This window comes from Lipotes vexillifer, unplaced genomic scaffold (assembly GCF_000442215.2).
Source record: "Lipotes vexillifer unplaced genomic scaffold, Lipotes_vexillifer_v1.1 scaffold259, whole genome shotgun sequence".
NCBI classification, from domain to species: Eukaryota; Metazoa; Chordata; class Mammalia; order Artiodactyla; family Lipotidae; genus Lipotes; species Lipotes vexillifer.
Window position 1 is genome coordinate 327784 of NW_006797031.1, and position 27929 is coordinate 355712.

Genomic DNA, 27929 nt, shown 5'->3' on the forward strand with positions numbered 1-27929 from the left:
GGAATGCCAGGCTGTCTTTGGGAGCCCCAGGGCCTGTCTTACATCTCAGGAGCCTTCTAGGGGGTCTGAGCCTCTTGCTCACTCCTCACGATTCCTTCCTTCACAACTCTTTGACCTCGGCCTTCATGCTGCTGGAGCTTTCAACAGTAAGTGTCTATGCAACATTTGGATACCCTTGAATTGTTGTATCTTTGTGAAGCAAAAATATGTGCCTGTGGATGCTGAAATCAACAAGGAGATTGAGTTAGCTTCTGTACTACTGGATAAAATCTGCAATCACACAAGTCAACGGAAAAATAACAAATATCATTGGAGTCTGTCAACGAGAGTGAAATAAGGGCTGCTTTCCTGCCACCTCCACTAAACCCCACATTTTTTCATTGACTTTCCCAGGTGTCTTCTCTACATAGAAAATCAGTGTCTTGTTTAAAACTCTTGACCTGCTAAGTTACCCTGCCTAGGGCAAGTGATACTGTTTGTTCCACCTAGCAAATCTCGATGTGTTCTCTTCCTATGGGCTCAGAGTTAACAAGAGCAAAAGGAATAGGTCTGGAGCTGGTTCCACAGCAGCCTTCAGGGCAAGGCAGCGGGAATGGAGGACTGTGGTGGAAAGCTGGGAGCAGGAAAGGGTCACCTGCTTTGCTTATATGTCAAGGACTCTCTCCACTCACCTGCTCTTCCACCATCCTGTGTCCAACCCAACACTTTGGGAATCATTTTGCTCCCCACTTCCATATTGGTTCCGAAGTCCTGTCAATTCTGTTTCTAAAACATGTCTCAAATTTCCCACTCCTCCTCCTCTGCCATTTAGAACCTCATTTGGTTTCCTGGGTTACTGTGACTCCTCCTAACAGGTCTCCCAAACCCCAATTCGTCTTCCATGTTTCCTCCAAAGTTCTCTCTCTATGAAGCAGATTCAGATGTCAGAACCCTGCTTACATTTTTCAAAAATAAAGCACCATTGGCCCCAGGGTCAAACCTGCCTGTGCCTGCATTTCCACCCTTATCTCCTACCTTATTTCAGAATGCCTGCCATTTTCGGTAACCGTACTGTTTCCAGACCCTTCTGAGGCATCTTTGCTCATGCCCTTCTTTGGCTGTAATGTTCTCTAATAGAGCGTGGACTTGGGCCCAAATATTAGGTTCCCATCCAGTGTTTCCTCCGCCACACCAACCTTGAGGACTCCCTCAGTACTGCCAAGTGGAAATGCTTTCTCCCTCCTCTGGCCTCCTGCAGTGCTTTATTGGTTTTCATGGCTATGATCATAGTTCTTTTTTTAATATAGATTTTATTTTTATTTATTTTTGGCTGCATTGGGTCTTCGTTGCTGCGCTAGTTACGTCGAACAGGGGCTACTCTTTGTTGCGGTGCGCGGGCTTCTCATTGCGGACGCTTCTCTTGTTCTGGAGCACGGGCTCTAGGTGTGCTTCAGTAATTGTGGCTCGTGGGCTCAGTAGTTGTGGCTCACAGGCTCTAGAGTGCAGGCTCAGTAGTTGTAGCGCACGGGCTTAGTTGCTCCGTGGCATGTGGGATCTTCCCGGACCAGAGCTCAAACCGGTGTCCCCTGTGTTGGCAGGTGGATTCTTAACCACTGCACCACCAGGGAAGCCCTGCAATCATAGTTCATCCTGCCTTATATCCCTGTCTTTCAGCCTCACAGCACCTCACGGTGTCTTAATGCATTGTACATTGTATTTAAAATACTTATGTTCATACTTCATCTGCAAGACCATCATGCTTTATCCAGTCTTCAAGCACCTCAAGGGCATGATCTGTGGGGTGATTTATCTTGGTGCTTTCTATGACAGCAGCATAAAAGCTCAGTAAATAAAATAAATATCAGTTAAATAATTACTCAGTAAGGATTGGTTAAATAACCTAAAAGTAAGAATGGCCTGTACTATTTGATAACGAGTCCCCCTGTCTAGGATAATTCAGATGTTTTGCTTGTGGTAAAATTTTAGACAACAGTTATTCTCGTGTGGCATATTGATGGCCCAATAGTTATAAAGATTTACAAACTGATTCACTGTCTGCTATGAACTCCTGCTCTTTCTCCTTCACTTGCCACATCACTAGCAGCTCTGGACTCTTCTCTTATTTTCTGGCAGTACAGTTATCAACAGGATTTCTGCACTAGTCAGAACGTCTGTCTTGGTTCCTGCCTGCAGGCTGACGGGATATTCCCACGTAATAGCCAAGGCAATTGTGTTTGAGTGTCTTGCTGAGTCATCAGGCAGTTTAAACTGTTAAACTTCTCCCAGCACAGGACTCTTCCTACTTCACTAGTCTCTCCTTTATGTCTACCTCTTTTTCTCCTGTAATGTAGACCAGGAAGATGAGCTGCCCTGAGAGTTTAAAGATCTGTGTTCTAGGAGCCCCAAGTAGGAACTTGGGCCTCAGATGATCTCTACTGTACAAGGAAGGTAGTAGGCCAGATAATCTAAGTTCCTTTCTAGTGCTGTGTTTTAATTATAGTATAAATAAGTTTTCATGTTACAGCAGACATTGCCCTGTGTTACTATTATTCATAATGATACTTTTTAAGGAGTATATCATATTTCATCACATTTGTCCACTATAATCCACTTAATTCCTTCCTTATTGTTTCTACTTTTTCATGTTATAGATAATGCTGCAATAAACAAAATCATGCATGTACTTTTTCCTTCAGTTAAATTATTTCCTTAAGATAAGTTTCTAGGAATGGGATTACCAAGTCAAAGGGTATAAACCTATTATTCATAGGTTTCAGGATTGTCATGTTTATTTAAAATTGTCATGTTTATTTCCTCTCTTCCTGACTCCTTACAGGTTCTCTTTCTACACCTTATCCATTTGCCATTGTTTTAAAGAAAAAAGGCTTATATATTTATTTCAGAACCACTTTGCAAAATGTAAGAAAGTCTAACTCTAGCTGGGACTAAACTTAGATGATCTGAATAAAATTCGTAATAGCAGATATATGTCTTATACTGTGGAATATTACCCTGGTACAAAGATTGGAGGACTTTTATTAGATATTTTTCCCTTTTCTTGTTTTGCTGATGCTACTTTCTATTTGATTAATAATTCATGATTTCTCTTTCCCCAGGCTGGGCCTCCCAAGGGGGATCAGAACTTCCTCTTTCACACACTGATAACCAGTCAGTGCCTTCACAGACTCCAAAGAAATTAACAAAATGTAAGTTATTTACTTACATTATCATAAGTAATATGCCATCATATTAACAATCAGTCAAATTCAGGTAAATTTAGAAAAGGACCATGTTACAGTCTTCACCTCATTATTGTCCAGAAAAGTACTTTGTTAATAATGAATTAAAATGAAAGCTGTATCTAGCTATCCCTCACTGTGGAAAGAATTGAACAGAAATTGTGAGCTGCCATAGTAAACTAAATTCTGTACCTTAAGCTTTTATATTTTGTGTTAAGGTTTGTTGATAATGGATAATACCATTAGGGATAGAAGATGCTCTTTGTTTACAGAATGCCTATTGACAAAGAATGCGCCCAGGGTCTTAGCATAAGGCCTGGTACGTAGTAATTGCTAATATATATTGAGTACTTACTATATATATTTTTTAAATTTATTTATTTTTGACTGTGTTGGGTCTTCGTTGCTGTGCCCGGGTTTCCTCTAATTGCGGTGAGCGGGGGCTACTCTTCATTGTGGTGTGTGGGCTTCTCATTGCTGTGGCTCCTCTTGTTGCGGAGCACAGGCTCTAGGCGTACTTACTATATTTTGTCTGCAGAGCTGGTCCATGCTGTGATTACCATGTAGGATATACATAGAAAATTGACACATTCTCTGTCTTGCAGGATCTTAGATACATATTAATCTTAGTCACTGATGCTGACTTTTTAATTGGACATAATTTCAGACGTACAGAAATATTTCATAAATGAAAATGGCACAAAGAACACCTGTATATCCTTTACTCAGATTCACCTACTGTTAGTATTTTACCCCGTTTGCTTTATGCAGGCTTGTGTGTGTGTGATGTGTTTGTTATTTTATCTGAACCACTTGAGGGTAAGTTACGTACACCATGACCCTTTACCCCTTAATGCTGCAGTTTGTGTTTCCTAAGAATAGGTATATTCTCTTGCACAACCACAGTATGGCTGTTAATATTAACGTAATCCTTTTCTATGATCTACCATGTATGTGTATTCCATTTTCGTGAGTTGACTCCATAATGTCCTTTATAGCACTGTCCCCTTCTGGGACAGCGAGTCTAGGGTCATGTATTGTATTCAGTTGCCATGTCCCTTTAGTCTCTTTTAATCTGAAACATTTCCACAACTTCTCTTTGATTTCTGGACATGGGCATTTTAAAAGAATATAGTCCCTCTGCTCCACTGTTTTTTGTTTTTAATAGAATCCTCCTTATTTCAGTTTTATTTGAGGTTTCCTTATAATTAAATTTAGGTTATTCATTAACCTGAATATCTAGTCAGGTTATCCTGACTAGAATACACATAGGTGATGCTCCTTTCTCAGGGTTTCACATCTCAAAGTTGTCCCTCTTTCCCCCATGGGTGTTGTTAATGTTGACCACTCTATCAAGGTGTTGTCCAGTTTTTCTCCTATACAATTACTATTTTGTGTTTCCAGTTTTTTCCTATACAATTACTATTTTGTGTTATTTGATCCTCCCTTGCAATTACTAAGCAGTCTGTAGGGAGACACTGCGACCTTGTACATGTCCTGCTCTTTGTCAGAATTTCCCCATAGATTTAGCATCCATTGTTGCTTTTTGCCTGATTCAGTCTTTATTGTGAGGGATGAAAAGTGATGATTTCTCCAACCCTTGCACTCCCTCCACTTTTTTTAATTGTAAAAACAGATAACAAAATTTACCATCTTAACCATTTTTTTTAACATCTTTATTGGCATCTTAACCATTTTTAAGTGTACAGTTCAGTAATGTTAAGTATATGCACATTGCTGTGAAACGGATCTCCAGAACTTTTCATGTTGCAAATCTGAAACTCCACCCATTAAACACTAACTCCCCATTCTCTCTCCCCAGCCCTGGTAACCACCATTTTACTTTCTGTTTCTATGAATTTGACTACTTTAGATACCTCATATAAGTGGAATGTATTTGTCTTTTTGTAACTGACTTATTACACTTAGCATAATGTCCTCAAAGTTCATCCAGGTTGTAGCATGTGACAGGATTTCCTTTTTAAAGTTGAATAATATTTCACTGTATGGATATACCACATTTTGTTTATCCATTCATCCATTAATCACATTTTTAAAACATCCTATTGACACATAATTCACATGCTATACAATTGGCTCCTTCCACCATCCCTCAATACCCTGCCGTAAACAAAAAAAAAACCTCTCTTCTTCCCCATTTACGTAGGTATTTATTGTCAGAATAGATTCGTATTTTTTCGATGGTTTATAATCACTACTGTACTTAATCATTTTGGTGCTCAAATTGCCCCTGTGTTGACCAGGGGGAGCCCTTTCAGGCTGACTTCTGAATCCTTGTGGTATCAATATTTAAAATTTTTCAAATAATTTTAGTCCTACAGAAAGGCTTGCAAAAATACAAAATATTCCTATATGTTTTCACCATGTTTGCCTTAGTCTCTCTCTACGTGTGTGAGTGTAATATGTATGTAATTTCTTCTGAACTGAAATTATTCTGAGACTAAGTAGCAGGCATAACGCCCCTTCACCCTGAAATACTTAGGCGTCTGTTTCCTAAAAACAAGGACATTCTTTCACATAATCACAATTCAGTGATCGAAATCAGAAATTAACATTGTCACACTGCTATTATCTAATCTATAGACCTTATTCATATTTTGTCAATTGTCCCACTAATGTATTTTGTAACAAAAAAGATTTTTTTCCTAGTCCAGGATCCAAACCAAGATCACACATTGTATTTAGTTGTCAAGTCTCTTTAGTTTCTTAATCTGGTAAAGTTCCTCAATCTTTGTCTTTCATCGTCTTGGCTCTTTTTGTGGTGTACAGGCCATTTGTTTTGTAGAATATTCCTTGAGTTGGGTTTATCTGATGTTGTCTCATAATTAGACTCGTGTTATGCATTTTGGCAAGACTAGCAGCACAGGAACGATGTTGTGTGTTCTTCATAAACCGTATCAGGAGGCACATGGTGTCTATTTTGTCCTATTGCTTATAATGTTAACTCTGATCACTTGGTTAAGGTGGTGCCTGCCAGGTTTGTTCACTATCAAATTACTATTATATTTTTCCCCTTGTAATTAATAATTATCATGTGGAAAAATATTTTGCAACTGTGTGAATGGCTTATTTCTGAGTATCAAAGTTGCACCCGCTAATTTAGCATTCATTGATAATTCCTGCATGACTTGTCTATTGCGGTGGCTGTTGCCAAATGGCGGTCTTCCATCTCCTCTCCCCTCCGCCTTTATTAGTTACATTCTACTATATGGAAAAGCTTTGTCTTGTCCCTCATTTTTTACTTATTTGTTGGTATGTATCATTGTGGACTCCTGGAACCCTATTTTAATTCTTCCTAATGCTTTGGGATAAATCGATTGGGGAACCCATCAATTCCAAGCGATTCACAGCAGCCAATTCTGAATACAGCCATCCCTTAGGGATTCAGACTATTCATAATTACAGTTTTCTCTTCTTAAACTCAGTAAACTGAATTGTGCTAAATTATTAAAAATAGAGACTATAAAGTGAGTACATTTCAGAATTGAACATGAAAAGGCTGAGGTATTGGGAAAGCTGCTGTTTGCCTATAATCCTTTGCTGTACAGTAGAAACTAACACAACATTGTAAAGCAATTATACTCCAATAAAAATTTTAAAAATAATAAATTATATGACCATTACTTTACAGATGAGGAAGCAAGGGCCCCTGAAGTTAAATGACTTGCCCATTATTACTTATTAGTAGGTAGTATACCCAAGACTCAAAGCCAGAATTTGTGTGGGTATCACTGACACTACCTTGGGGTTCCCAGAAGTAGAACTGGACACACAATGCAGCCTTTCACTCTGTCCTGATCCCTGAGGCTTGGGATCCCCACAGCCCAAACTCCAGCCCTCTGATCTGTGGAAAGTGGTAACCATGAGTGATTGTAAGAGAGGGTTGCCTTAGACTCTTCTGAGCAGGACTGCCTTCCATCCTTTGCCCACTGCATCCCTGGTCTCATATGTAGGTCTTTAGATTGTCCCCTGGCTCTCAGCCCTGCTTTCTGGACCCTCTGGCCTTCAAGAGCCTAGCTTTCTGAGATGACCCACTGTCTGTGCCCTGCACAGTTTACTAGTCCCAGCCTTCAGTAGAGATGTGTATCCTTGACTATCTGCCACTTGTAGACTATCGATATATGCAATTTTCCAGTCAGGTAACAAACAGGAAGTTGTATCCGAGACATAACCCACTCCATAATATATATGTATATATTTTTTTCCATAATATATTTATCAAAAATTTTAAAGTACACATGGAAATGTGATAGGATTAGGAGACTTTTCCCCCCTATGTCTAGTATTTTAATATTACTTTTATAATAAATATAGATTTTAAATACTAAGTTTACAAGTGTAATGTTCCTACTTTGTAGGAACAAAGGTTAAATTTTGAACCTTACCTGAGCGCCTTCTACCACTTCCTGCCTTTTCACTTTTAATCAAGTCCTTTCTCAGAGCAACAAGCAATTACTTAAATAGCCTTAGCAAATCATGAGGTTATCTGCATTAGCTTTTCAAAATTATCCTCAAGGAGACATAATTGATGTTTATTCTTGTCAACTGTCTTAAATTTGATTCAAAAGAAGCATCTACTTTAAAATCATAAAAGTGGTACAATAATGTGATTTTTAAAATCTGAGACTCTAATGTGTTTTTTTCTTTTTTAATAGCTCCCAACAGTGGTAACCATGACATGTCAGCCTGGTTCAGTCTATTTGCAGACTTGGATCCGCTTTCAAACCCAGATGCTATTGGACACTCAGATGATGAACTTCTTAATGCTTGACTGAAGTTATGATGACACTTCAATGGCCTTGAGACACCAATTTTGCAACTTACTGCCTTCGTGGAAAGGAGTTTATGTTGTCACCCATATACGAAAACCTTGTGTTTGCAAGGTTAGACAGATGGAAAGGACCACGTTTTAATACATTATCTCTTTAATATCTCGGATTTGCAGCTGTTTGATAATATATGGAAAATATTAGAAACCACTGAGTCTGCAATACATACCAAAAGTTAGTTCAAAAATAACAGCTAGGAATAATTATCAGTAGGAGTTGTGTTTATCTGTTTGGAAAGCCTTTTATGTATAAGTTGCCTTGCTGGCTGTGAGAATTCTATATCTAGAGAAAGGACAGCATGTAAACTGGGTTGTGATTTGGGGTTGGTTTTTAAATAAAACGGTGGCAGGGAGAATTCTCTGTTGTGGAAAATAGCACTAGAACCAGACCAGTTTTTTCTTTAGTTAGAAAGGTAGAATAAGATTTGAGAACTCAATTTGCTTCAGTGAAATCACAGAGAAACTTGGTGCTTGTTTTCTCCACTTGGAGGCTAAAATGTAATATTCCTTAGTTTTTTTCCTTCATACAAAATCATGGACACCCCCCGATTTCATTATTGAATTTTCTTGGGGAAGTAGCAGGATGATTTATTTGCTAAGAAGTCCATTCTCTGCATAAACAGAAAAACCTCTCTTCCCATTTTATAAACCACAAGAATGTCCATCCTGTGGTGGTACTTCAGACATTGTCCAAGTGTCTTCAGGCCTGATTCTTCACACATTGCTACTACAATGTACTGTATTCATATGCTTCCTGAAAGAAAACGAGGGGAGGATACTCCCTGAGCAACTGGCAGTAGTATTCCTGAAATGACCCAGAAACTTCTGTCTATCTGAATGATGGAAAAAAATTCTAATTAACTTACCCTCATACATATTTGCAATACTTATTACCCCACATTTCTTGACATGATTTAACCCAGAATGCTTTCTGACAAAGTTACAGAAAGCTCTATACCATCAGTAAAGGAGTGTTTTTCCACTTTTCTGTGGTTGACATCATCTGAGGCTCTATTTGATTACTAAGGACAAACTTACCCTTAAAAGGTTTAGAGTCTAAGTATTGGAAGGAAGGCTATTTAATGAAGTTAGCATAAGCTAATGAAAACATAGCCTCCGTATACACACAGTCACTCAGTTTCCTATTTTTTCCCATCCACCCTTTAGTTCTGAGGTAGTTCACCAGGTGTCTTGTTTCGTCATTCAGTCCATTGCATCTGCATAAGAAAACATTTTAACTAAGACGTTCACAGTAGTTTTCACTGTACTCCTAGTTCTAAACAGGCTTAATTATTATTTACAAGAGAACTGCTTGTAATCTCTGAGTCTCTGTATACAGAAAAACATTTTTTAGGAATGGACTAGGGCAGGTAAAATGCAGTCCACTTCCCATCCACAACAGTCTGACCTAACTACAATCTGAACTGCCCACAAGCTATTTAGAAAACCACAACTGTGGTCAAGTAGTGTGTAGGCTGGAAAGACCTTATCTGAGGGTCAGAAATATGGACCTAAGGTTATGTAAGTCCTTCCTTAAAATATTTTCACACGCTTATTCCTATTTCTTTACTTGGTTAACCATTAAGAAGCATTTTGTAACTCTCCCTTTTTATTCAGTTTAATGCCCCAGAATGCAATACTGTCTTTGTTCCACCAAAATTCAATCACCAGGGGTTATAATTATGAATCACTATCTAAATTCTATACCCATGGTTGCTCTGTGCTTTCAAGTTTGAAGTACCTCAGAAAATGTTAATTTTATGTCTTGTGTTTTTGCCATTTTTCTTTCATTTTCACTAATGCATTAATTCAAAAATATTTGTATAGCTTCCTCACATGCATGCAGAGCAGTCCTTGTTATTTCATGTAAACAAAGACACTCAACGCAGAGGAAAATCACTAGTCTCTCCAGGCCCAAATCCCAGACTATGAATGTGAAGGGGATACTAGCCCCAATTTTCCAAGAGCAAAGGTTATCAAAAAATAGAAACATACAAGGATTTTTATTCTTCAGTTCTTAATTTCTCTAACATTTTCGCTTTCAACAGAGTATGTAGTTGCTTGTTTAGCCTCAAAGCAACATTAACTGCCTTAGCAAGTCTAGTTATAATTTCAGCAAGTCTGACTGCATTTTTGAAGTGCACATTTAAAACTTTGCTATTAAAATGAAGGTAACTATTCACATTTTCTCAAGATTATTTGAGGCTCAGTCATTAATTTAAGGTCCAGAAACAGAAATTTGGCTATATTACACCTAAAATAGGTATAATAGGAAACCTAAAATAAAAGACAAACTAAAATAAGAAACCAAGCACACATTCAGTAGGGAATGACAGGAAGGACAGGATAAACACAGAACAGAAAGGTGATTAGTTGCTTCCTGGTTAAATCTAGAATAACCATTCAATAAGAAGTATATTAATTAACCTTAACCAAGGGTGGGCTGAGAACAACTCTTTCAAATAAATGGATGCTTTTTATATTAAATGGTGGGAAATATCTATGTTATACTTTTTAATACCAAATAAGGATGCATTTAAACTTAGAAGAGCCCCAGAAGAACTAAAAATTTGCCTAATCTTTCTTCAACCACTTTATAAGAGAGGCAGGAATACCAGGGCAGATTAAGATCAAATTGGTGTAACTCTGTATTTTTTGAAATCTTTCATTAATTGTAAAACATAACTGATGTGATTAGAAACAAACTGTATTTTAACAAAACAGGTTTCAGTATTTGCACAATGCAAAAGTGTTTGTATTTCAACTATGGATATTTCACATAACTATCTTTCTAGACCATCTGGAAGTGTAGAGGTCTTACAGCGTATGAACAAAGGAAGTTTGAATGTGCTATTTTTCTGAGCCTCTTTTAATAAAGATTACAAGATGGCATAAAACAAAGTTTATTTGCTCAAGTGTTCAATACAATACAAATCCAGTTATTGTTTCTCTATTCAAAAACTTGGGTTTTACCTCAGGACCATAGTAATAAGAAGGTAGTTTGAATGATACAGATACCACAGAATGAAAATAAAACCAGGGCAATTAATATCTTTGTGAGACTGAGTCTTTCTAATTTACTTCATGCAGGAGGGACTTCGTGGAGTAAGATATGGAAAATAACAGAATGTGTGTTCTTTGTGTAAATACTCTCAGTAACAAAATACAAACAAATAGCAGAATTTTGAGCCTAGAAGCAATAACCAGTGAAATATAAGCCATAACATTTAACCTGATTTGTTGAAGGGAGGAATAAAAAGCAAGGCAGGATTGACTGATCCAGTTATTTCTACCTTCCATAGCACGGGCAGAGCCCTGCATTTCCTTACCTTGAGCAATGAAGCAGACCCAGAATCCTGGGATATAGACATTAAACTAGGAAGGAAACACAAACTTTAAAATATTAACTAATTCAGCAGTATTGAAATTAATGCATTTAAAACACAACAGTAAGGTATTTAAATATAGCAAAGAAAACCTATAGAACAGGATAGGAAGAAAAACGTTTGTTCGTTAGGACGGGTCACATCCATAAGCCCAACATAAAATTTCTTCCATGTTTTATGTGCCATTTAAAAGAAGACTAAAGAGTTCAGCAAGAACTGTCCTTGGCATCTAAAGTCAAGACATGGTTCTCTAGTCAGTGGTGTAAATAAACCATTCAATGTCCAAAAATAAGTACAACCTGGAGATAAAGGTCTGAGTGGTGTTATCAGGTAAGATTTTGAAGGGCATGTTTTTACATTAAAGAAAAAAGAGTTGTTTTCTTTATCCCATTTCAAAGTAATACTCTCATTTAAAAGTCTGTAAAAGTAGACGACAAAGAAATGATCCACCAACCTACCAAACAGGAGTAACTACTGTTAATATTATATGAACTAAATTGTGATCCTAGGTCAGGGGTTCCCAACCCCCTGCTGCTAGGAACCGGGCCACACAGCAGGAAGTGAGTGGCGAGCCAGCGAGCTAGCAAAGCTTCATGTGCTGCTACCCTTCGCTTGAATTACCTACCGCCTGAACCCCCTGCCCGCTCCGGTCCATGGAAAAACTGTCTTCCACGAAACTGGTCCCTGGTGCCAGAAAGGTTGGGGAGCCCTGGTCTAGGTGATTTCATTTTATAGTCTGTCTGAAATGGGCATACTTAAAAAATCACTTTCGTTAAGTCTTTACCTCAAAAAGTCAGTTAAAAAAAAAAAATCCACCAAAAATGTGAAGTTGCTACTTTCTGCCTCTCTAACAGACGTGCTCCCTAAATTAAAGAAAATATTTCTTTTGAATTTCTGCAGCTATAGCAACATTAAAACCCAGAGCTTGAGGATTTGTGTCACTACCTACCTACCTTGGTCAGGAAGTGGTGTCTAACCAGGTTACTTTGTTTTCGCCCTCTGAACCAAGATGCCAGCAGTTGAAGCAATGAAGACCACAGAGAACAAACAAGGCTATGACCCAAGGGCACAGAATCTGCGATGATACCAAACACCTATATTTTATTAATGTCACTGTCATAGGAGAAGTAGCAGTAGGTCTGAGTTCTAGAATCAGAATTGGTTCAAAGCCAGATTTTGACATTTCCCAGATGTATGACCATGGATAAATTAATTCCAATTTTGCAATTTATAAGACAGTAACTAGCAGTACCTGGCTTCCCAGGGTTAATGTAAGCACCAAGCCTGGCCCTTGGAAAGCTATCAGTAAGTGTTACCTATTTTTATTATGATTCAGCTCAACATCCTTGACTATATTATACTTTACAAGGTAAAGTGAATTTTATGGGATCATTTTCCATGACCAACAACTTGTGGCTTTCCTAAGGGATGAATAAACTTACCTAACAAAATAGAAAGGAGATGTTAACATGTGTTTGCTTCCACATTTTTAAGTTATTTTCACACTCACTAGCCATTTAACTGACGGCACTGTCATCAGTATTTCCTAAACTCACATAAGAAAACTAAAGTTCAGAGAGGTGACTTCTTTGCCTAAGATCCCATGACTATTAAGCTGCAGAGCCAGAAGTAGTACCCAAATTGTGGCTTTCCCTGCATCCCAGTGATCTCAAAAAATAACTGCTTAAGGCATGGAACTGAGATGAATGGTCATACTCCTGCGTTTCTGGCCATCAGAGCTCCATGACAGTCTTCTCTAAAACACAATGATTAAGCATGACTCATCCATGCTACTGTATAAAATCAAAGAGTATATGGCGATAAATTCTCAGTTTGAGGAAGATGCAAACTGCTGAAAAGACAAGAATTTTTAAAAATAAAACCAGCAGTTTGGAGATGCTTAGTAAAGAGAAGTAGAAACAATGTCTTTAAAGACTCCAGTATCTGTGTTAAGATATCAGACCAACCCCAAAACACATATACAGAAGTTGTATCTACAACAGTATTTTTCAAATCATTTTGATTACAACCCACAGTAAGAAATATATTTTACTTTACAGCCTAGTACATATGTGTCCCTATGGCTAGCAAAAGCTTTACATACAAATACTATTTCCCTGATGTCTTCAATATACTTTTTTGTTTCCTGTTCTGCTTCATTAAAAAAAAATGTTGGCTGGATCCACTTAATTCACTTCAAGACCCAAACAGTTTGAAAAACACTGAACCAAAGAGATACAAAGGCTATCTGTATTATCATACCATGTTCTAATAGAGGTTTAAAATATTTAAAAAGCAAACATAATCTTAGCAAGGGAAAAAAATGATATACATTGGCAGGGAACTCCTAGGAAGAGGATACTATTTCACATCCAACCACTTAAAAGCAACTTTCAGTTTAAGCTTTTAAGGAAAGTAACTGAAAGATCTATAATGATCTTTTAAGGAAAGGATCATTATAGACCTAAAAACTTTTGGGGGGAGGGGGTATATTTAATACTAATGAACCAAAGCAAAAAAAAAAAAAAAATCAAATAAATGGGGGAAGATGAGAACACCCAACTTGAGATCTAAATTTGCTCCTCTCAACCTCTTTAAAGGTGGAAGGAAAAGACTGAGAGAAAAAAGAATGGGAGAAAATGTTACGCCAATTTGAGAGATTCTCTTCACGTTTGCTGCTGTTTTTAATTATAATGTTATAGATATAATCTCCAAATTCTGGTTAACATTTACCCCCAGAAATAATTTTTAAAACTTCTTGCAAAGTAATTTGGTGACCACTTTTTATGACAGGCAGCTATGGTGACACTTTCATTTCACTTAAAAGATGACCCTGCTTTCTAAATGATTATACTGCATGCAGCCTTCATATAGATTAAACCCTTCAGCCTAAACAACTGTCTTGCATTTATAAACCACCGACACAAAGGAAGCAGAAAGAATGAATTACCAAAACAAACGGGAAAAAACTCCTCTAGCTGTACTTTAGAATGAAATTGAGTGACTGCCCCCAGCTAAATCTCCAACAACCTGTAAAGTACTGAATTACCTATAAACAGGTACGTCTTTCAGTATGCTTGCTTATATTTTAACATTTGCTTAGCACTTAACACAAAGATCAGGTGCTTTCAGTTCAAGAGCAAGTTAAGGAAGTAGCAAGGAAGAAACAACTGACAATATTTTATATCCTGCTACCTAACACAAATTCATTTTTCTATCTGTGAAAAAGAACATACTAAAGTTATTTCAAGCTAGAAATGTCTGAAAAGAAAGAAATTTGAATTTGAGGCAATATTCATAAAAGTACACAGAAAAAGATTCAAGAAGAACAGACTTTATTTTTAACATAAAACTTCTATTTTCTCGTGAGGCAGCAACAAGTGTTCAGGTATAGGGAATACATAAGTACACAGTAACAATATTTATCACCATTGGAAATGCTGTTTTTTGGGAGAATTTTGTTAGGAAAACGAAACTTTAAAAATTGCATTTTAAAAAGATTTACACAGCTTCAACAGAGATGAAAAATAAAGACTTTTAAAAAACATAAATTATATTCTTCAACAGGATTGTATAGACAAAATATTGTTCAGGGCTGCTCTGCTTATCATTAATTTAGGCAGAGTAAAACATAAACCTTAAAGTGCGAAGTTAAGTGTTTTAGCTTTCTTAATGCAAATTCAGCATGTCCACTGGTCTGGTCTTGAGACACTGAAATTCTAAGCATTAAGGAATGAATCTTTAGAATAGTAAATTCAGTAGTGGCAATTTTTCTTTTATTTCCTTTAACAAAAGAAAACTCTGACAACCCACTCTTCATCTTGGACATACAGAAAGCTATAAATTCTGCTACTTTTTAAATACCTTCTTCCAGTAAAAGCCAACCATTAAAAAGAAAGAAAGAAAGAAAGAAAAAAAAAGGCTTCCTTGTTGCCAGTTATTCCACAATTAACAATAGCACCTTCTAAAACTCTGATTTGGCTTGTCACAAATATAAGAAATATTTTAAACAAAATGAAGACTCTAGTTAAAAAATAATTTTGGCATCCATGCTCACCATATTAATCAAAGAAGCAAAACAGGTATTTTAAAAACATAACTGCTCACAAAAGCCATGACAAGTAATATAGACTTAGTAATGATCAGAAACCGTGAATTCATGTTATCACTGCAAGGAAAAAACCGTTTAAGAGTAAAAATAACTTAACACTGACCAAGTTTATAACCAGAGAATAGCTTTCTTTTGCTGAAATATACAAAGCCACCTATTTCTTTCTTTTACCACAATGGAAGTAAATTTATTTAAAGTTTTTAAAAATTTAAATTATATTCCCATTGAAGCTATTCTAATTTATTTACCTTCTGTACAGTTTTCTACAGAATAACAGGATAGTTATGGAATGTAATTTTAGAAAACAATATTATGCATTCTATTGAGAGTAGACCCATTTTAAAAAAAAAGTCAACCACCTGTGAACCAAGGTTACATAAAAGCCGAGTAGACTATGACCAATATTTTTGCAAGATTGCATAAAGCTCAGATACTTAAAAATTAGCCCTTTGGCACTGGCAGTTAAGAGTTTTTTATACCTTGTACCTTCCCCCCCTCCTCAAATCTCAGGCTCTATTTCTCCCAAACATGAGGACTATGTTTAGTTGCCATATAATTCATTTACCTGCAAATTCACATTCTCCTTACAACCAAACATTAAACGTTCCACCTCTAAGACCGTAAATAATTCTATCTTAAACTTGTTCTCCCATTCTGATTGTAAATTACTTTAGTTTAAGGATATATGAAACTCTACAGAAAGATGTGAGTTAGATAAACATGCACAACAGAGTAAGAAGAAAAACTGTTTACAAAGTGGCATTCTAGTTGTGAAACACCCTTGTGACATGTACAGATGGGGAGGGAAGTAAGTGTAAGGCAAGGAAAAGAACACAGATTTAACAGAATTCAGGTAAAATCCAAAAACTGATTTTGGATTTTTTTGAAACCTTATTTTTTAACTTCCTACCATCGATACCAACTCACCCGATTTCAGCTTTACCTTTCTTTTGTACTTCTGACAGAGCAGTTCTCAGTCGTGAAATGGTAAATAGAGGCAAAGAATCAAGGTTCTCAAAGAACCTACTGACCAGAACATTTAGACTTTGAATAACTTAGCTTTTCCTGATTTAGAAGCCACAATGTACTAATTTCAGGAAAATTAGTTTTGGATAGAAAGGGTACCAAAATTCATCGATGCCACCCCAACTGAAACCTGACAGACTTATTCAAATGTTTGAGTTTATCTAATTTGCCTAAATACATCTGTGTTTTCAACTTAACAGGGCAAAATTTTTAATTACTTCGATGTTTTAAAGGTACATGAGTATAAGAAGTCCTTTCAGAAGATTTATTGCTACCACTAGCTTTTCTTTGATGGGATATATCTGGACATACTGACATATTAACCTTCTAAACTATATCCCTTTTACAAGTATTTGTTTTCTCCCTATAATATGTATAGGAACATTAAATTATTGCATCATAAGGTAGTTTGTGAAGATCTTAGAAGGATGCTTTCTATCAACAGTTTGCTATAACTTTTTAAAAAGAGCTGCTCCTCAATTTCACTACCACATACCCAGACATGAAATACTGCTGTCATGTGATACTGGCAGTGACTGTATTAGGATGAGCCTAAATCCAAAACCATGTGGATTCTTCAAAGGTTCCTGTTCTTTATGCTCCAAAGCTCTCCTTGCCTGTTTTCCCCACTGTGTGGAATGCTGGAGGGAAAACTAGCAAAACCTACAGGCAACATATCTCAGTGCCAACCACCATAAAGGAAACGTCAGTCGCAAGATTGTGACAAAGGATTGCTATTCAACGGATCACACTCCTGGCAAACTACTAACCCTGACCAAATCCACAAGACAACAACATCACAAAAGCAAAGGAGGAAATCCATGCACAGCCATTTTAGGATCTCGTGGGGCTATGATACAGTGACGGTTAAAGGTAGAACGACACCTGCGGGAAAGAAAGGAGATCATGTGATAAATATTGAGCAGAAAACCCAAGGGGCTCCTTACTCCTAGCTAGCAGTCGACACTGGGTAGTTAGTTTCCTTTTGGCTCACTGAGTTTTAAACCAAGTTCCAATGATGGGTGAGAACATATTAAAGCACTTGTCTCCAGATTATAATTTTTCTGACCACGTGGTGAAATGTGTACAGGAGTAGTGAGGAAAAGAGCAGTTTTACAAGTATTTCACCCAAAGCACAAACATCTGACATCAAAAAACATAAATCACATAATGTACTAATATTGCCTTTTTATCTCTTTTATATATACTTGTTCAATGCATTTACCTATCAATTCCTGTTTGGGAGAACACAGTCATGAGATTAAGATTGCCAGGAAAACGTCAACAATCCCTTTGGTCCCAAAGCTGAAAACAGCTGAGAAAAGCACACATCTAGAAAGGGAAACAAGAAACAGAGGCCAAAGAATCGTCTGAACATCCTGTTTGCTATGTTTTCAGAAAACGTAACATTGGTATTATAAAATAGTCATTTTCATATAAAAGATGGTTCTTGCAGCATCATTCACGTCTCCCTTCAAGAATCATGTTTGCAGGGATCAGTTTTTTATTTGTTTTTTTCAAAGAAGTCTAATTTGAAAGCAAAAACAATGTGATATCAGCCCTCCAAAAGGAAAGAATGAAACCTTTTTCTTCTTTCAACCGGTGCTTTAAGAAAAAGCAGGCTAAGCACTGAGGGCTGGCCTTCAGGAGTGAGCAGAGCCATCAGAGGGGCTGCTTTCTTCCAGAAGCCGCACTGTGACACGTCAGCGTGGAAATGCTGGAGCACGACACAGCCAACTGGGAGCGCATGATGCCATCGCTGCCAAGGGATCGAGGAGATTCTCAGTTGACCAGAACAGTGGCCTCACGGCACTGGGGCCTATCCTTCAGCTTCCTCAATGGGTTCTGGTGGTGGGAGGAGAGAGGCTGGTGGCGGGACTGTACTCGTTCCTCGAGAGACTCGGTCTTGCTCTGTGTTTGTAGACAGGGAGGCCACAGCAATAGGCTGCAGAAGAGTGGTTGTCATGCCAGTGGTGACTGTCAGACTGTGGCCAGAGCCCTTGAGGGTAAGATCTGGTGTGGGGAGGAGTGGCTTAAGGATGCTGACGAGGCAGAAAGCAGAGCCGCTTTTAGGAATGAAATTCACCTTGTTTTTGTCAGGGCAGTAAAAGGCCGGGATTTCGTGAAGTTGTTTTGGCCTAGACATAGAATAAACAACCCAATACTTTTAAGTCACAGAACATCAGAAGTTCTTTTCTTTTCTTTTTTTTTTTTTAAGTAATAACTTACAGACACAAAAAAGGAAAACAAAACTCAAGCTATGTCCAAAGCTTCAAATGCTATTGACCAAGGACACATGATTCAAATTATTTATCTCAGAATGCTGGAAGGACACCAGATTTTGTTGCTGCTTTCAGTTCCCTGGCGAGCCCCGGGCACCACATAGGATGCTCAGACATCTAAGTGAAGATCTAAGATAGCCAATTTGAATAAAGAATTTCCTAAAGCAAAAGATATTCTAGCTGTTTAAAGACAAAAATATGTTCCACTATGATTTTTCCAAAGTCTGCACTATTTTGAAGGGAAAAGGCAAGGAAATTAATGACATACATTGACTATCTTTTACTGAGTTCCACCACTGCATGACTAAACTTCGGTGGGCATGAGTTCTCCAAGTGCACTTAAAAATCTCTTTGAAACAATTCTCTAAGTTAACAGCCATGATGGTTTTCTGAATAACGTAACATAAATGTAAAATCAAAATAAAACTAATGACAGCCCTCTGTTCTGAAAGTTTTTATTGAAGCCAAATCCTTCCCTGTCCCTAGTTGCTCCTGCAAATTAACCCAAAGAGTTACAAAAGGATACGAGTGTTAATGGTATTCCCTGAAAATATAAAAAATTAAACTGTTAACGTAACATGGAAGTGACACAAAATTAAAAAGAAATTCAAGTGGAAGAACCTAAATAAATCAAGATTCAGGTGGGAAAAGGTAATACAATATGACAAAGTATGGTTCTCATCTCTCTTAATGAAATGAAAAAAAAAAATCCAAATGTGCCAAGTCTGCACTAGATTCTGGAGACCCAAAGATGAAATGATCTACAAGGAGATAACCATGTAGTTCTTGGGAAGAGGGAGGTACTGGAGACAGACTGTATTTCAATATCATTAGTCTCCTTTCTAATCTTTAATTTGTTTTTAAAACATTATTCAGAGAAGCTACGAATTACTTCAAAGGATCCATAAGCTTTACTGGACTGCCAGAGGTGTCCATAGCACAAAAAAGCTTGAGAACTCCTGCTAGCAGGACTGACAGATGTGATAAAAATGGTTTGTAAAAGGTTTAGGGGTAGAACAAGGGAGTGGTTAACCTGCGGCACAGAGAAAGAGGGGGAGTTTGGTAGGAAGGTAGCTTCCAGAGGAAGTAACATCTGAACTGGGTTTGAAAGAATGAATAAACAACAGACCTGGGGAGTAGGTACAAAAAAAAAGTTCCAAGTACAACATTTTTGGGTGGGCATATTTTGCTTTGGGTGGGTATATTTTATTGATTAATAGTGAATACTACCCGTGGATAGCTTTGGCAAGTATAATAATTTAAGAAGAAAAAAATTACATTGTTTAAATTTGTTTTTCTTGTGTACTGGTCTTTCTTGGATACAATGGAAACAATACTTGAGTACATCTAGGGCCACATGTGTATTTGGATATATTATGATAAGAAGAGCACACACCACTCTGTTTTTACTGACAGCATGGATTTCAATTCCTTAAAGATAGGAAGTTGAGATTATGTTTCTTTTTTTTTTTTTTTTTTTTTTTTTTGCAGTACGCAGGCCTCTCACTGTTGTGGCCTCTCCCGTTGCGGAGCACAGGCTCTGGACGCGCAGGCTCAGCGGCCATGGCTCATGGGCCCAGCTGCTCCACGGCATGTGGGATCTTCCTGGAACGGGGCACGAACCCGTGTCCCCTGAATCAGCAGGCGGACTCCCAACCACTGTGCCATCAGGAAAGCCCCATGTTTCTTTTTCTTTTAAATAAATTTATTTATTCATTTATTTATTTTTGGCTGTGTTGGGTCTGTTGCTGAGCACGGGCTTCTCACTGCGGTGGCTTCTGTTGCAGAGCACAGGCTCTAGGCGTGCAGGCTTCAGTAGTTGTGGCACATGGGCTCAGTAGTTGTGGCTCGTGGGCTCTAGAGCGCCGGCTCAGTAGTTGTGGCGCACAGGCTTAGCTGCTCCGTGGCACATGGGATCTTCCTGGACCAGGGCTTGAACCCATGTCCCCTGCACTGGCAGGGGGATTCTTAACCACTGCACCACCAGGGAAGTCCGAGATTATGTTTCTATAATTAAATAATGCTTGTATTTTCTTTTGAAGAATTATTAAAGATAGCTTTCATTCTTATATTAGGAAAAAAAGGGCTAATCAATTTTTATACCCTCCTCCAAATGAGGCCTAGATTTTTAAATAATTTATTTATTGTTTGAGGTTATCTTATTAAAAAGATAAAATTGCCTTAAAAATCACTTAAGACACATGGCTGCTAATGGATCTTGAAGATGAAACCACACATTTCTGAGATACAAACTTCTGACTTGGACATTTTTTAATGACAGAATCTAAAATCAGTTTAACTTCCTTTCTGCTTTTACGAAAACAGACTTATGACAGATCTCACACAAAATAACGTAAACAATAACAACTTGTCTAACTGGCACCCAGATCAAGAAACAGAACACTAACAGTAAAAAAAAAAAAAAAAAAAAAAAAAACCACCATCACCACCCCCGCTCCAGTCATGACCCCAACCCACCAAAAGGAATCATTTTTCACTCCATTTAGCTTCGAGGAGCAGATTCCCCAAGAAACTCGTTACCCACCCCTGGGGGTGTATGACCAGTATTATACTTATGCTACTAGAAACTGCAGGTACTAATACTACTTCAAAGTTTTCTTCAATTTAAGAACCATACGTATCAAAAAACCAAAACACACATACACACACGTGTACACAGAAACCCTCAGAACTATTTTAAATATTTTACTTTTTCCTTAAGAAGTTACTCCGAAAGGACTGTATCTCAAAATAAACATAACTGCTTGCTAGCTGACTTTCTGAGAAACAGATAGTCAGGATGGATAATTATTATAGGTATTTTCATACTGATGTGAGGAATTCTTTGGTGTTTTTTTAAAGGCTTATGTAGTTTCTTTTTAAATTCAGGAATAAATTAGTAGCTAAGAAATGATGATTCCAAATTACTTATAATGGGAGGGATGGAAAGAAAGGAAGAAAAGAAGGGGTTATGTCATAGTTTTTAAAAAATCTCTATACTGAAAAGAAGCCAAAATATCTAGGAATCTAAGGTAACTAAGGTCAAGGAGTTCATTAACTGGGATCAGGAAACAGCATATGTGACTTCATTAAAAAGGACTTGCTGGGACTTCCCTGGTGGTCCAGTGGTAAAGAATCCGCCTTCCAATGCAGGGGACGCGGGTTCAATCCCTGACCGGGGAACTAAGATCCCACATGCCGTGGGGCAACTAAGCCCATGTGCCTCAAACTACTGAGCCTGCGTGCTCTGGAGCCCCCACTCCACAACTAGAAACAAGCCCTTGTGCCACAAGGGAAGATCTCACATGCCACAATGAAGATCCCGCATGCCACAACTAAGACCCAACGCAGCCAAAAATAAATAAAATAAAATAAATAAAAGACTATGCCTCTGGTGCCATATTAGCTATAAAAAAAATAAAGGACTTGCTAAGTGCAACTGGCATGGCTATGGTCTGTGCTGTATCAAAAAAAAAAAAGAAAAAAAAGAAATGCAAAATCTGGACTTGCCCTTTCTGGGGCCAAATCCAACTACCTGTTTTCTTTCAGGTAAATAAACATACACTTCTAAAAACCAGAGATCAACCTCTCACTGACTCCAACCCCTGGTTCAGGTCAGAGTTATTACCTTTAAACCAAAATTAAGACTTGGAGATAAAAGTATACTTTAAAGAATGATTAAGACAAAATTTAAAAATTAGGACCAGGGGCTTCCCTGGTGGCGCAGTGGTTAAGAATCCGCCTGCCGATGCAGGGGACACGGGTTCGTGCCCCGGTCCAGGAAGATCCCACATGCCACGGAGCGGCTGGGCCCGTGAGCCAAGGCCGCTGAGCCTGCGCTCTGCAACGGGAGAGGCCACAACAGTGAGAGGCCCGCGTACAGCAAAAAAAAAAAAAAAAAAAAAAAAATTAGGACCAATAATCTACCCTTGCTTTAATGCTAGTGCATCCAGTTTTGCTCTAATTATGACATAAATGGGGCAGAAAGAAACCAATTTTTTAGACTTTGAGTAACTTGTTTTATTGATAGGTTAAAATTACCTCTAAGAAATCCACTATTGGGTTACTGCTGTTAATTTCTTTTTGGAATATAATTAAGATATTTAAAAATGAATAGATTTCCATGTGCTACACATCCTTTATACCAGTAAAATTTATAATAAACTATGTGCATTTAAAAAAGACTAGGTTTACCTTCTAATAACTGATGGATGTGCCATAAAACATTTTATATGTCAGGGTTTACCTTATGTTTCTTTGATCTATCTATCCATCCACACACATACCCCATCCTTTCTTCCTTCCCTTTAGAAACAAATAACATAGTTGTATGTATGTAGTTCAGTTATTGAGAAATTTTCCAAATGTAACAGTCTAAGGCAGATACCACAGGACACCAACCCACACAACCAATATTCACTCAAAGTCATTTACACAGAAATTCAAACTGCTTTTTAAGTCCATCAGCCATTTCTCTGCACTTAGGCACATCTGAATTACCAATATGTCAATCAAAGATTTCAACTCCATAAGGTTCCATGTGGACCATTTGATTTTTACTTAAAAGAATGACTCCATTTCTTAAGAACTCTCATGACAAGGTCTAAGCCAGCATTTTCAAGTCAAGCATAAAAATCCTATGAGGTTTGTTAAAGATGCATAATCTAGGTCCTACCTACGTCCATATTTTTACTCATTAGGCCTGGGATGGGACCTGGGAATCTGCAGTTTTAACTAATAACCCAGATGATTATGATGCAGGGAGTCTATGCACGTGGAGAAATACTGCTTAAACTCTCTGGCACCAGTCAAGTTTTTAGACTTACATGGTGAAAAAAATAAGCAGTTGCTAAAATGGAGTTTTCAATTACTGTCACAAAAGCAGATAGGAGACTGACAGCTGCGATCTCCTAGTAGAGGAGGTGAAGGGATTAAAAAACAATGCTCTTTGTGTGGCAAAATTACTCAGAATTTAGACTAAAGGAAGCACTGACAGAGGGGAACAGAGAGGAACAAAAGGATGCCATATTTCAAAATGATTCTAAGATGTTCATAATGGAAGAAAAAGATAACATTATGTGATTCAGACAAGCCTGGACAATCTCCACATTGTAGTTTTGGTTTCATAGTGAGAAAAAGCCAGAGGATGGCTTTTAGACTTGCAGCGATAGTGAGATTGGAAGGTGAGGTTTATATAAGTACCATCATCCTCTCCTCAAATAATGTTCATCAGCTAATTTGCTCAGTTTCATACATACCTGAAACCCTGTAGCCACCACTTCCAAAGCAAGGGGCCATAGCTACTGAAAACACAAAGTTGCAATACTTGCTGAGCAGACTCTGAGTCTAAAACTATGAGTACCTGACTAGAGTACTAGCCAACAGAAATATATGAGCACAGAAGACTGCATACCAAGGGTACCAGACGCCGTTTAAAATTCTGCTTCTTCCGTGATCTTCATCACAGGAACATGTTTCTGCAAAGTAATAGGATTCTCTTCCCCACGTTGGCAGGAAAATATTTTTTTTAATTGTTTAGAGAACTGGAGACTATAAGTAGTTAAAAACTGGAGGGAATTTGATCCTTGAAAGAAGGAAACCCACCCTGCATTGAGATCCGTGGTTTACCTTGAATAAATACAATGCTAAATTCAATGTGTGGAGCTGACTGTTTACAGGTTCAAAAGTAACCACGGGTGATACGTTGGGGACAACTGAGGAAACGTGAATAACAACCAGATATTAGTTCACATTAAGCATAACTGTAATTTTCTTTGGTATGACAATGGTATTGTGGTTATGTAGGAGTGGTTACTTTTACTGTGGTTACTTTTAGGAAATGAATATTAAACTGTATTTGAGGTTAAATGTCATGTCTGCAACTTACTTTTAAACAGTTCAGCAAAAACTAAGCAAAATGTTAACTATAGGATCTAGTGGTGGATCTATGGGTGGTCACTGTACTGTTCTTCAGCCTATTTGAAAATTCTCATAATAAAAGTTTTTTTGGGGGGAGGGATGGTGGGGGATACTTACGAGCATTCCTCAAAGACTTTGACCCTCTCACAGCCCTCAGGAGGTTCCCTTTTGAACATGTAACTGTTGTTAGGTTTTGGTGAGGTTGCATATTTGGGCAAAGGAGAGTTGTTCCCATTATCTGCAAGAAACGACATGCTGGATTACTGAGAAACACTAGCACATACGTGCAGAGTCATACTGTATTGGATTGTTCGTGGCCTCCCCCTACACCATGAACAACTTGAGGGTAAGGAATAGTGCTTCATTCATCCATATCACCCCACTACCTAACACAATTCCTGGTAAAGAGGAGATAATGTTTGTTAAATAAATGCATAAACAAGTAAGAGATTTTTATTTTTCTTCTACTTACCATCACCACAGCCTAGGTAGGTTATTATTTAACCTACCATCACTTACTCCTCAGCACTGAACACTGCCACATTTCTATTCTGTACACAGCATATTGGGCTCAAATGCCACTTCCATTCTTCCCAGGACAAGTAATTGAAATGGTTCTTCACTGGTTGTGTATCATTCACTCTTGGTCTGCCCCTCAGAATCGCTCTATTTGATTTCTGTGCCTCTGGCCACAGTCTCTGCTGCAGGTAGTCAGATCCATATGCACACTATATGCCGAAGACTTTCTTTTGCCTACAAACTTCTCTATACCTAAGAGGTCCTTCTCCATACATTTTCCCAAACCTCCTTCAAAGTCTGGCTCAGAGTTTTTGAAATCTTTCTAAATTAACCCTACCTAAAGGAACACTTCTTGACTCTGGTATTCCCGTCCAGTGCTGATGTCCTCAGTTTCTATTATATTAACTTGAAATTCTAGACATGTTCCCTAAGTGTCCTAAATGTAGAGTCTGACTGTGCCAACTGAACTACAATTCCTTGCTGGCAATATAGCACTGTAGCCCTTTCTCATAATAGAAATCAGAGGAGCTAACCAGTCGCTAGTCTCCTAAAGTCAAATACAGCAGGACACATAACTTATGGAGTTCCTATATGTTATTGAAGTAAAAGTAGAAAGTATGGGAAATCAAGGGACAGATTATAATAGCCATGGTTTAGTTTGTGAGGAGAAGGGTACATCTGATTGAGCGCTAAGTACCAGGGGCTGCATTCACTATCCCCCTTGTTTTTTTTTTTTTTTTGTGGTACGCAGGCCTCTCACTGTTGTGGCCTCTCCCGTTGCAGAGCACAGGCTCCGGACACACAGGCTCAGCAGCCATGGCTCACGGGCCCAGCCACTCCACGGCATGTGGGACCTTCCCAGACCGGGGCACGAACCCATGTCCCCTGCATCGGCAGGTGGACTCTCAACCACTGCGCCACCAGGGAAGCCCTCACAATCCCTTTTAATCTCCACAATAAGTATCAGAAGTAATTATGCCAACTCCTGACAAGAAACACATGGCCCAATCAAAGGATTTAGTTCAGTGGGTGTCAAACTTCTGTGCAGGTGAATCACCTGGGGGCACCAAAAACACCTAGTGCCTGTGTCCTGTCCCCAGGGATTGTGATTTAATTGGTCTGGGGTGTTGGTCTGGAATAGCCATGTTTTATTTAACCTAGAAGATGACAAAAAATTTTACAACTGCCCACTGTCTGAAGTGACTTCTTCAGAAAATCTTATGTCCTCTGTACTTGCTACAGTCTAAGTACTTTAGGTGACTGGCAGTAATGAACAGTTGTCATTGGACATGGAACATTTCAGGACATTCAACACATTGCAAGTAGAAAGTTCTAAATGAATGACTACTAAACTAAGCTGTAGAATGTATTTAATAATAAATATCTTATTATTGCTCTCAAGTTCATGTAATAATAACTATGATTAGGCTAAAAAAAACCACTGCCCTGATACAGAGAGATGACAGACCCTATTTGTTTTAAAAGGTAAGAATATTATTAGTAACTAATATGCAAAGTGCTATGTCTCCAATTACTTTCTGAGTCGGGCAAGTGGTTTAATACTGTAAGTAGCCCACCACCACCAACTTTTACTCCAGGCTTGCCTGGAATACTCATCTTACATTGATATAAGTCAGCTTAATTCTTGTTAGAAATATCACAGGGCTTCCCTGGTGGCGCAGTGGTTGAGAGTCCGCCTGCCGATGCAGGGGACATGGGTTCGTGCCCCGGTCCGGGAAGATCCCACATGCCGTGGAGCGGCTGGGGCCGTGAGCGATGGCCGCTGGGCCTGCGCGTCTGGAGCCTGTGCTCCGCAACGGGAGAGGCCACAACAGGGAGGGGCCCGCGTACCGCAAAAAAAAAGAAATATCACAAATACAGATCCTAAAACACACTACTGTAACTTGAAGGTTTCACATTCAATTAAAAAGTAGTTAAGATTGTAAAAACATGACAACTAAGGTGATAGAGAACAAATGCTTATCAGGACAAATGTTTATCTCATTTATACCAAAAAGAATGTCTCTCACTAATAAGGAACTTGTATTAGTAAGTGCAAAAAAGGAAAAAAAAAGGTACAAACAAAAGCCCATAAACCTACCCAACTAGACCATCACCTGAGCACCACAGTAAAACCTACTGTTTTGTACTCCAATTTTTTTAAATCTATGTTTTGAACACATCTCAAAGTAATTATCTTAGTAGCCCTAAGTGTGTGTGCTCTGCTAGAAAATGAACAGAATGCATGATACAACAGGTGGTATTCACTTATCATCATCTGGTAGCAAACTTCTCCTGCACTGTACCTTTATCCCTGGGATCAACAAGCAGGTCATCAGCCGAACAAGGGCTCTCCTCGCTCCCCTCGTTGGAGATAGTGAGGAAGGACGTGGGGGACACAGACTGAGAGCGGCTGCTGCTGTTGCTCCCCCGCTCTGCCCCGCCGGGGGTCTGCGTGTCGATGCTGCGCGTGCTGCTGCTTCTCTGCACAAGGGGCGGAGGTGCACGATGGCCATCTGGAATATCTTGTGGCTGTTACGAAATTTTAAAAACATAAGTATTGGGCTTCCCTGGTGGCGCAGTGGTTGAGAGTCCGCCTGCCGATGCAGGGGACACGGG

The 27929-nt window shown here is 38.4% G+C and overlaps 2 protein-coding genes across 2 annotated transcripts in view; one reads left to right on the forward strand and one right to left on the reverse strand.

The window, feature by feature from the left end:
* The window catches only part of ICA1L (islet cell autoantigen 1 like), a 39871-nt gene extending 31861 nt beyond the window's left edge, over positions 1-8010 (forward strand). Inside the window, 3 exon segments of the mRNA XM_007469177.1 lie at positions 1-146; positions 3096-3185; positions 7895-8010. The exon segment at positions 1-146 is cut by the window's left edge and continues 14 nt beyond it. Coding sequence (XP_007469239.1) covers positions 1-146; positions 3096-3185; positions 7895-8010 — 352 coding nt within the window.
* Positions 8011-18318: 10308 nt separating this feature from the next.
* Positions 18319-27929, reverse strand: part of FAM117B (family with sequence similarity 117 member B) — an 89041-nt gene continuing 79430 nt past the window's right edge. Inside the window, exons 6-8 of the mRNA XM_007469178.1 lie at positions 27617-27842; positions 24909-25029; positions 18319-18728 (exon numbers count right to left, since the gene is read on the reverse strand). Coding sequence (XP_007469240.1) covers positions 18410-18728; positions 24909-25029; positions 27617-27842 — 666 coding nt within the window. The 3' untranslated portion in view covers positions 18319-18409. The remainder of the gene's footprint in view (positions 18729-24908; positions 25030-27616; positions 27843-27929) is intronic.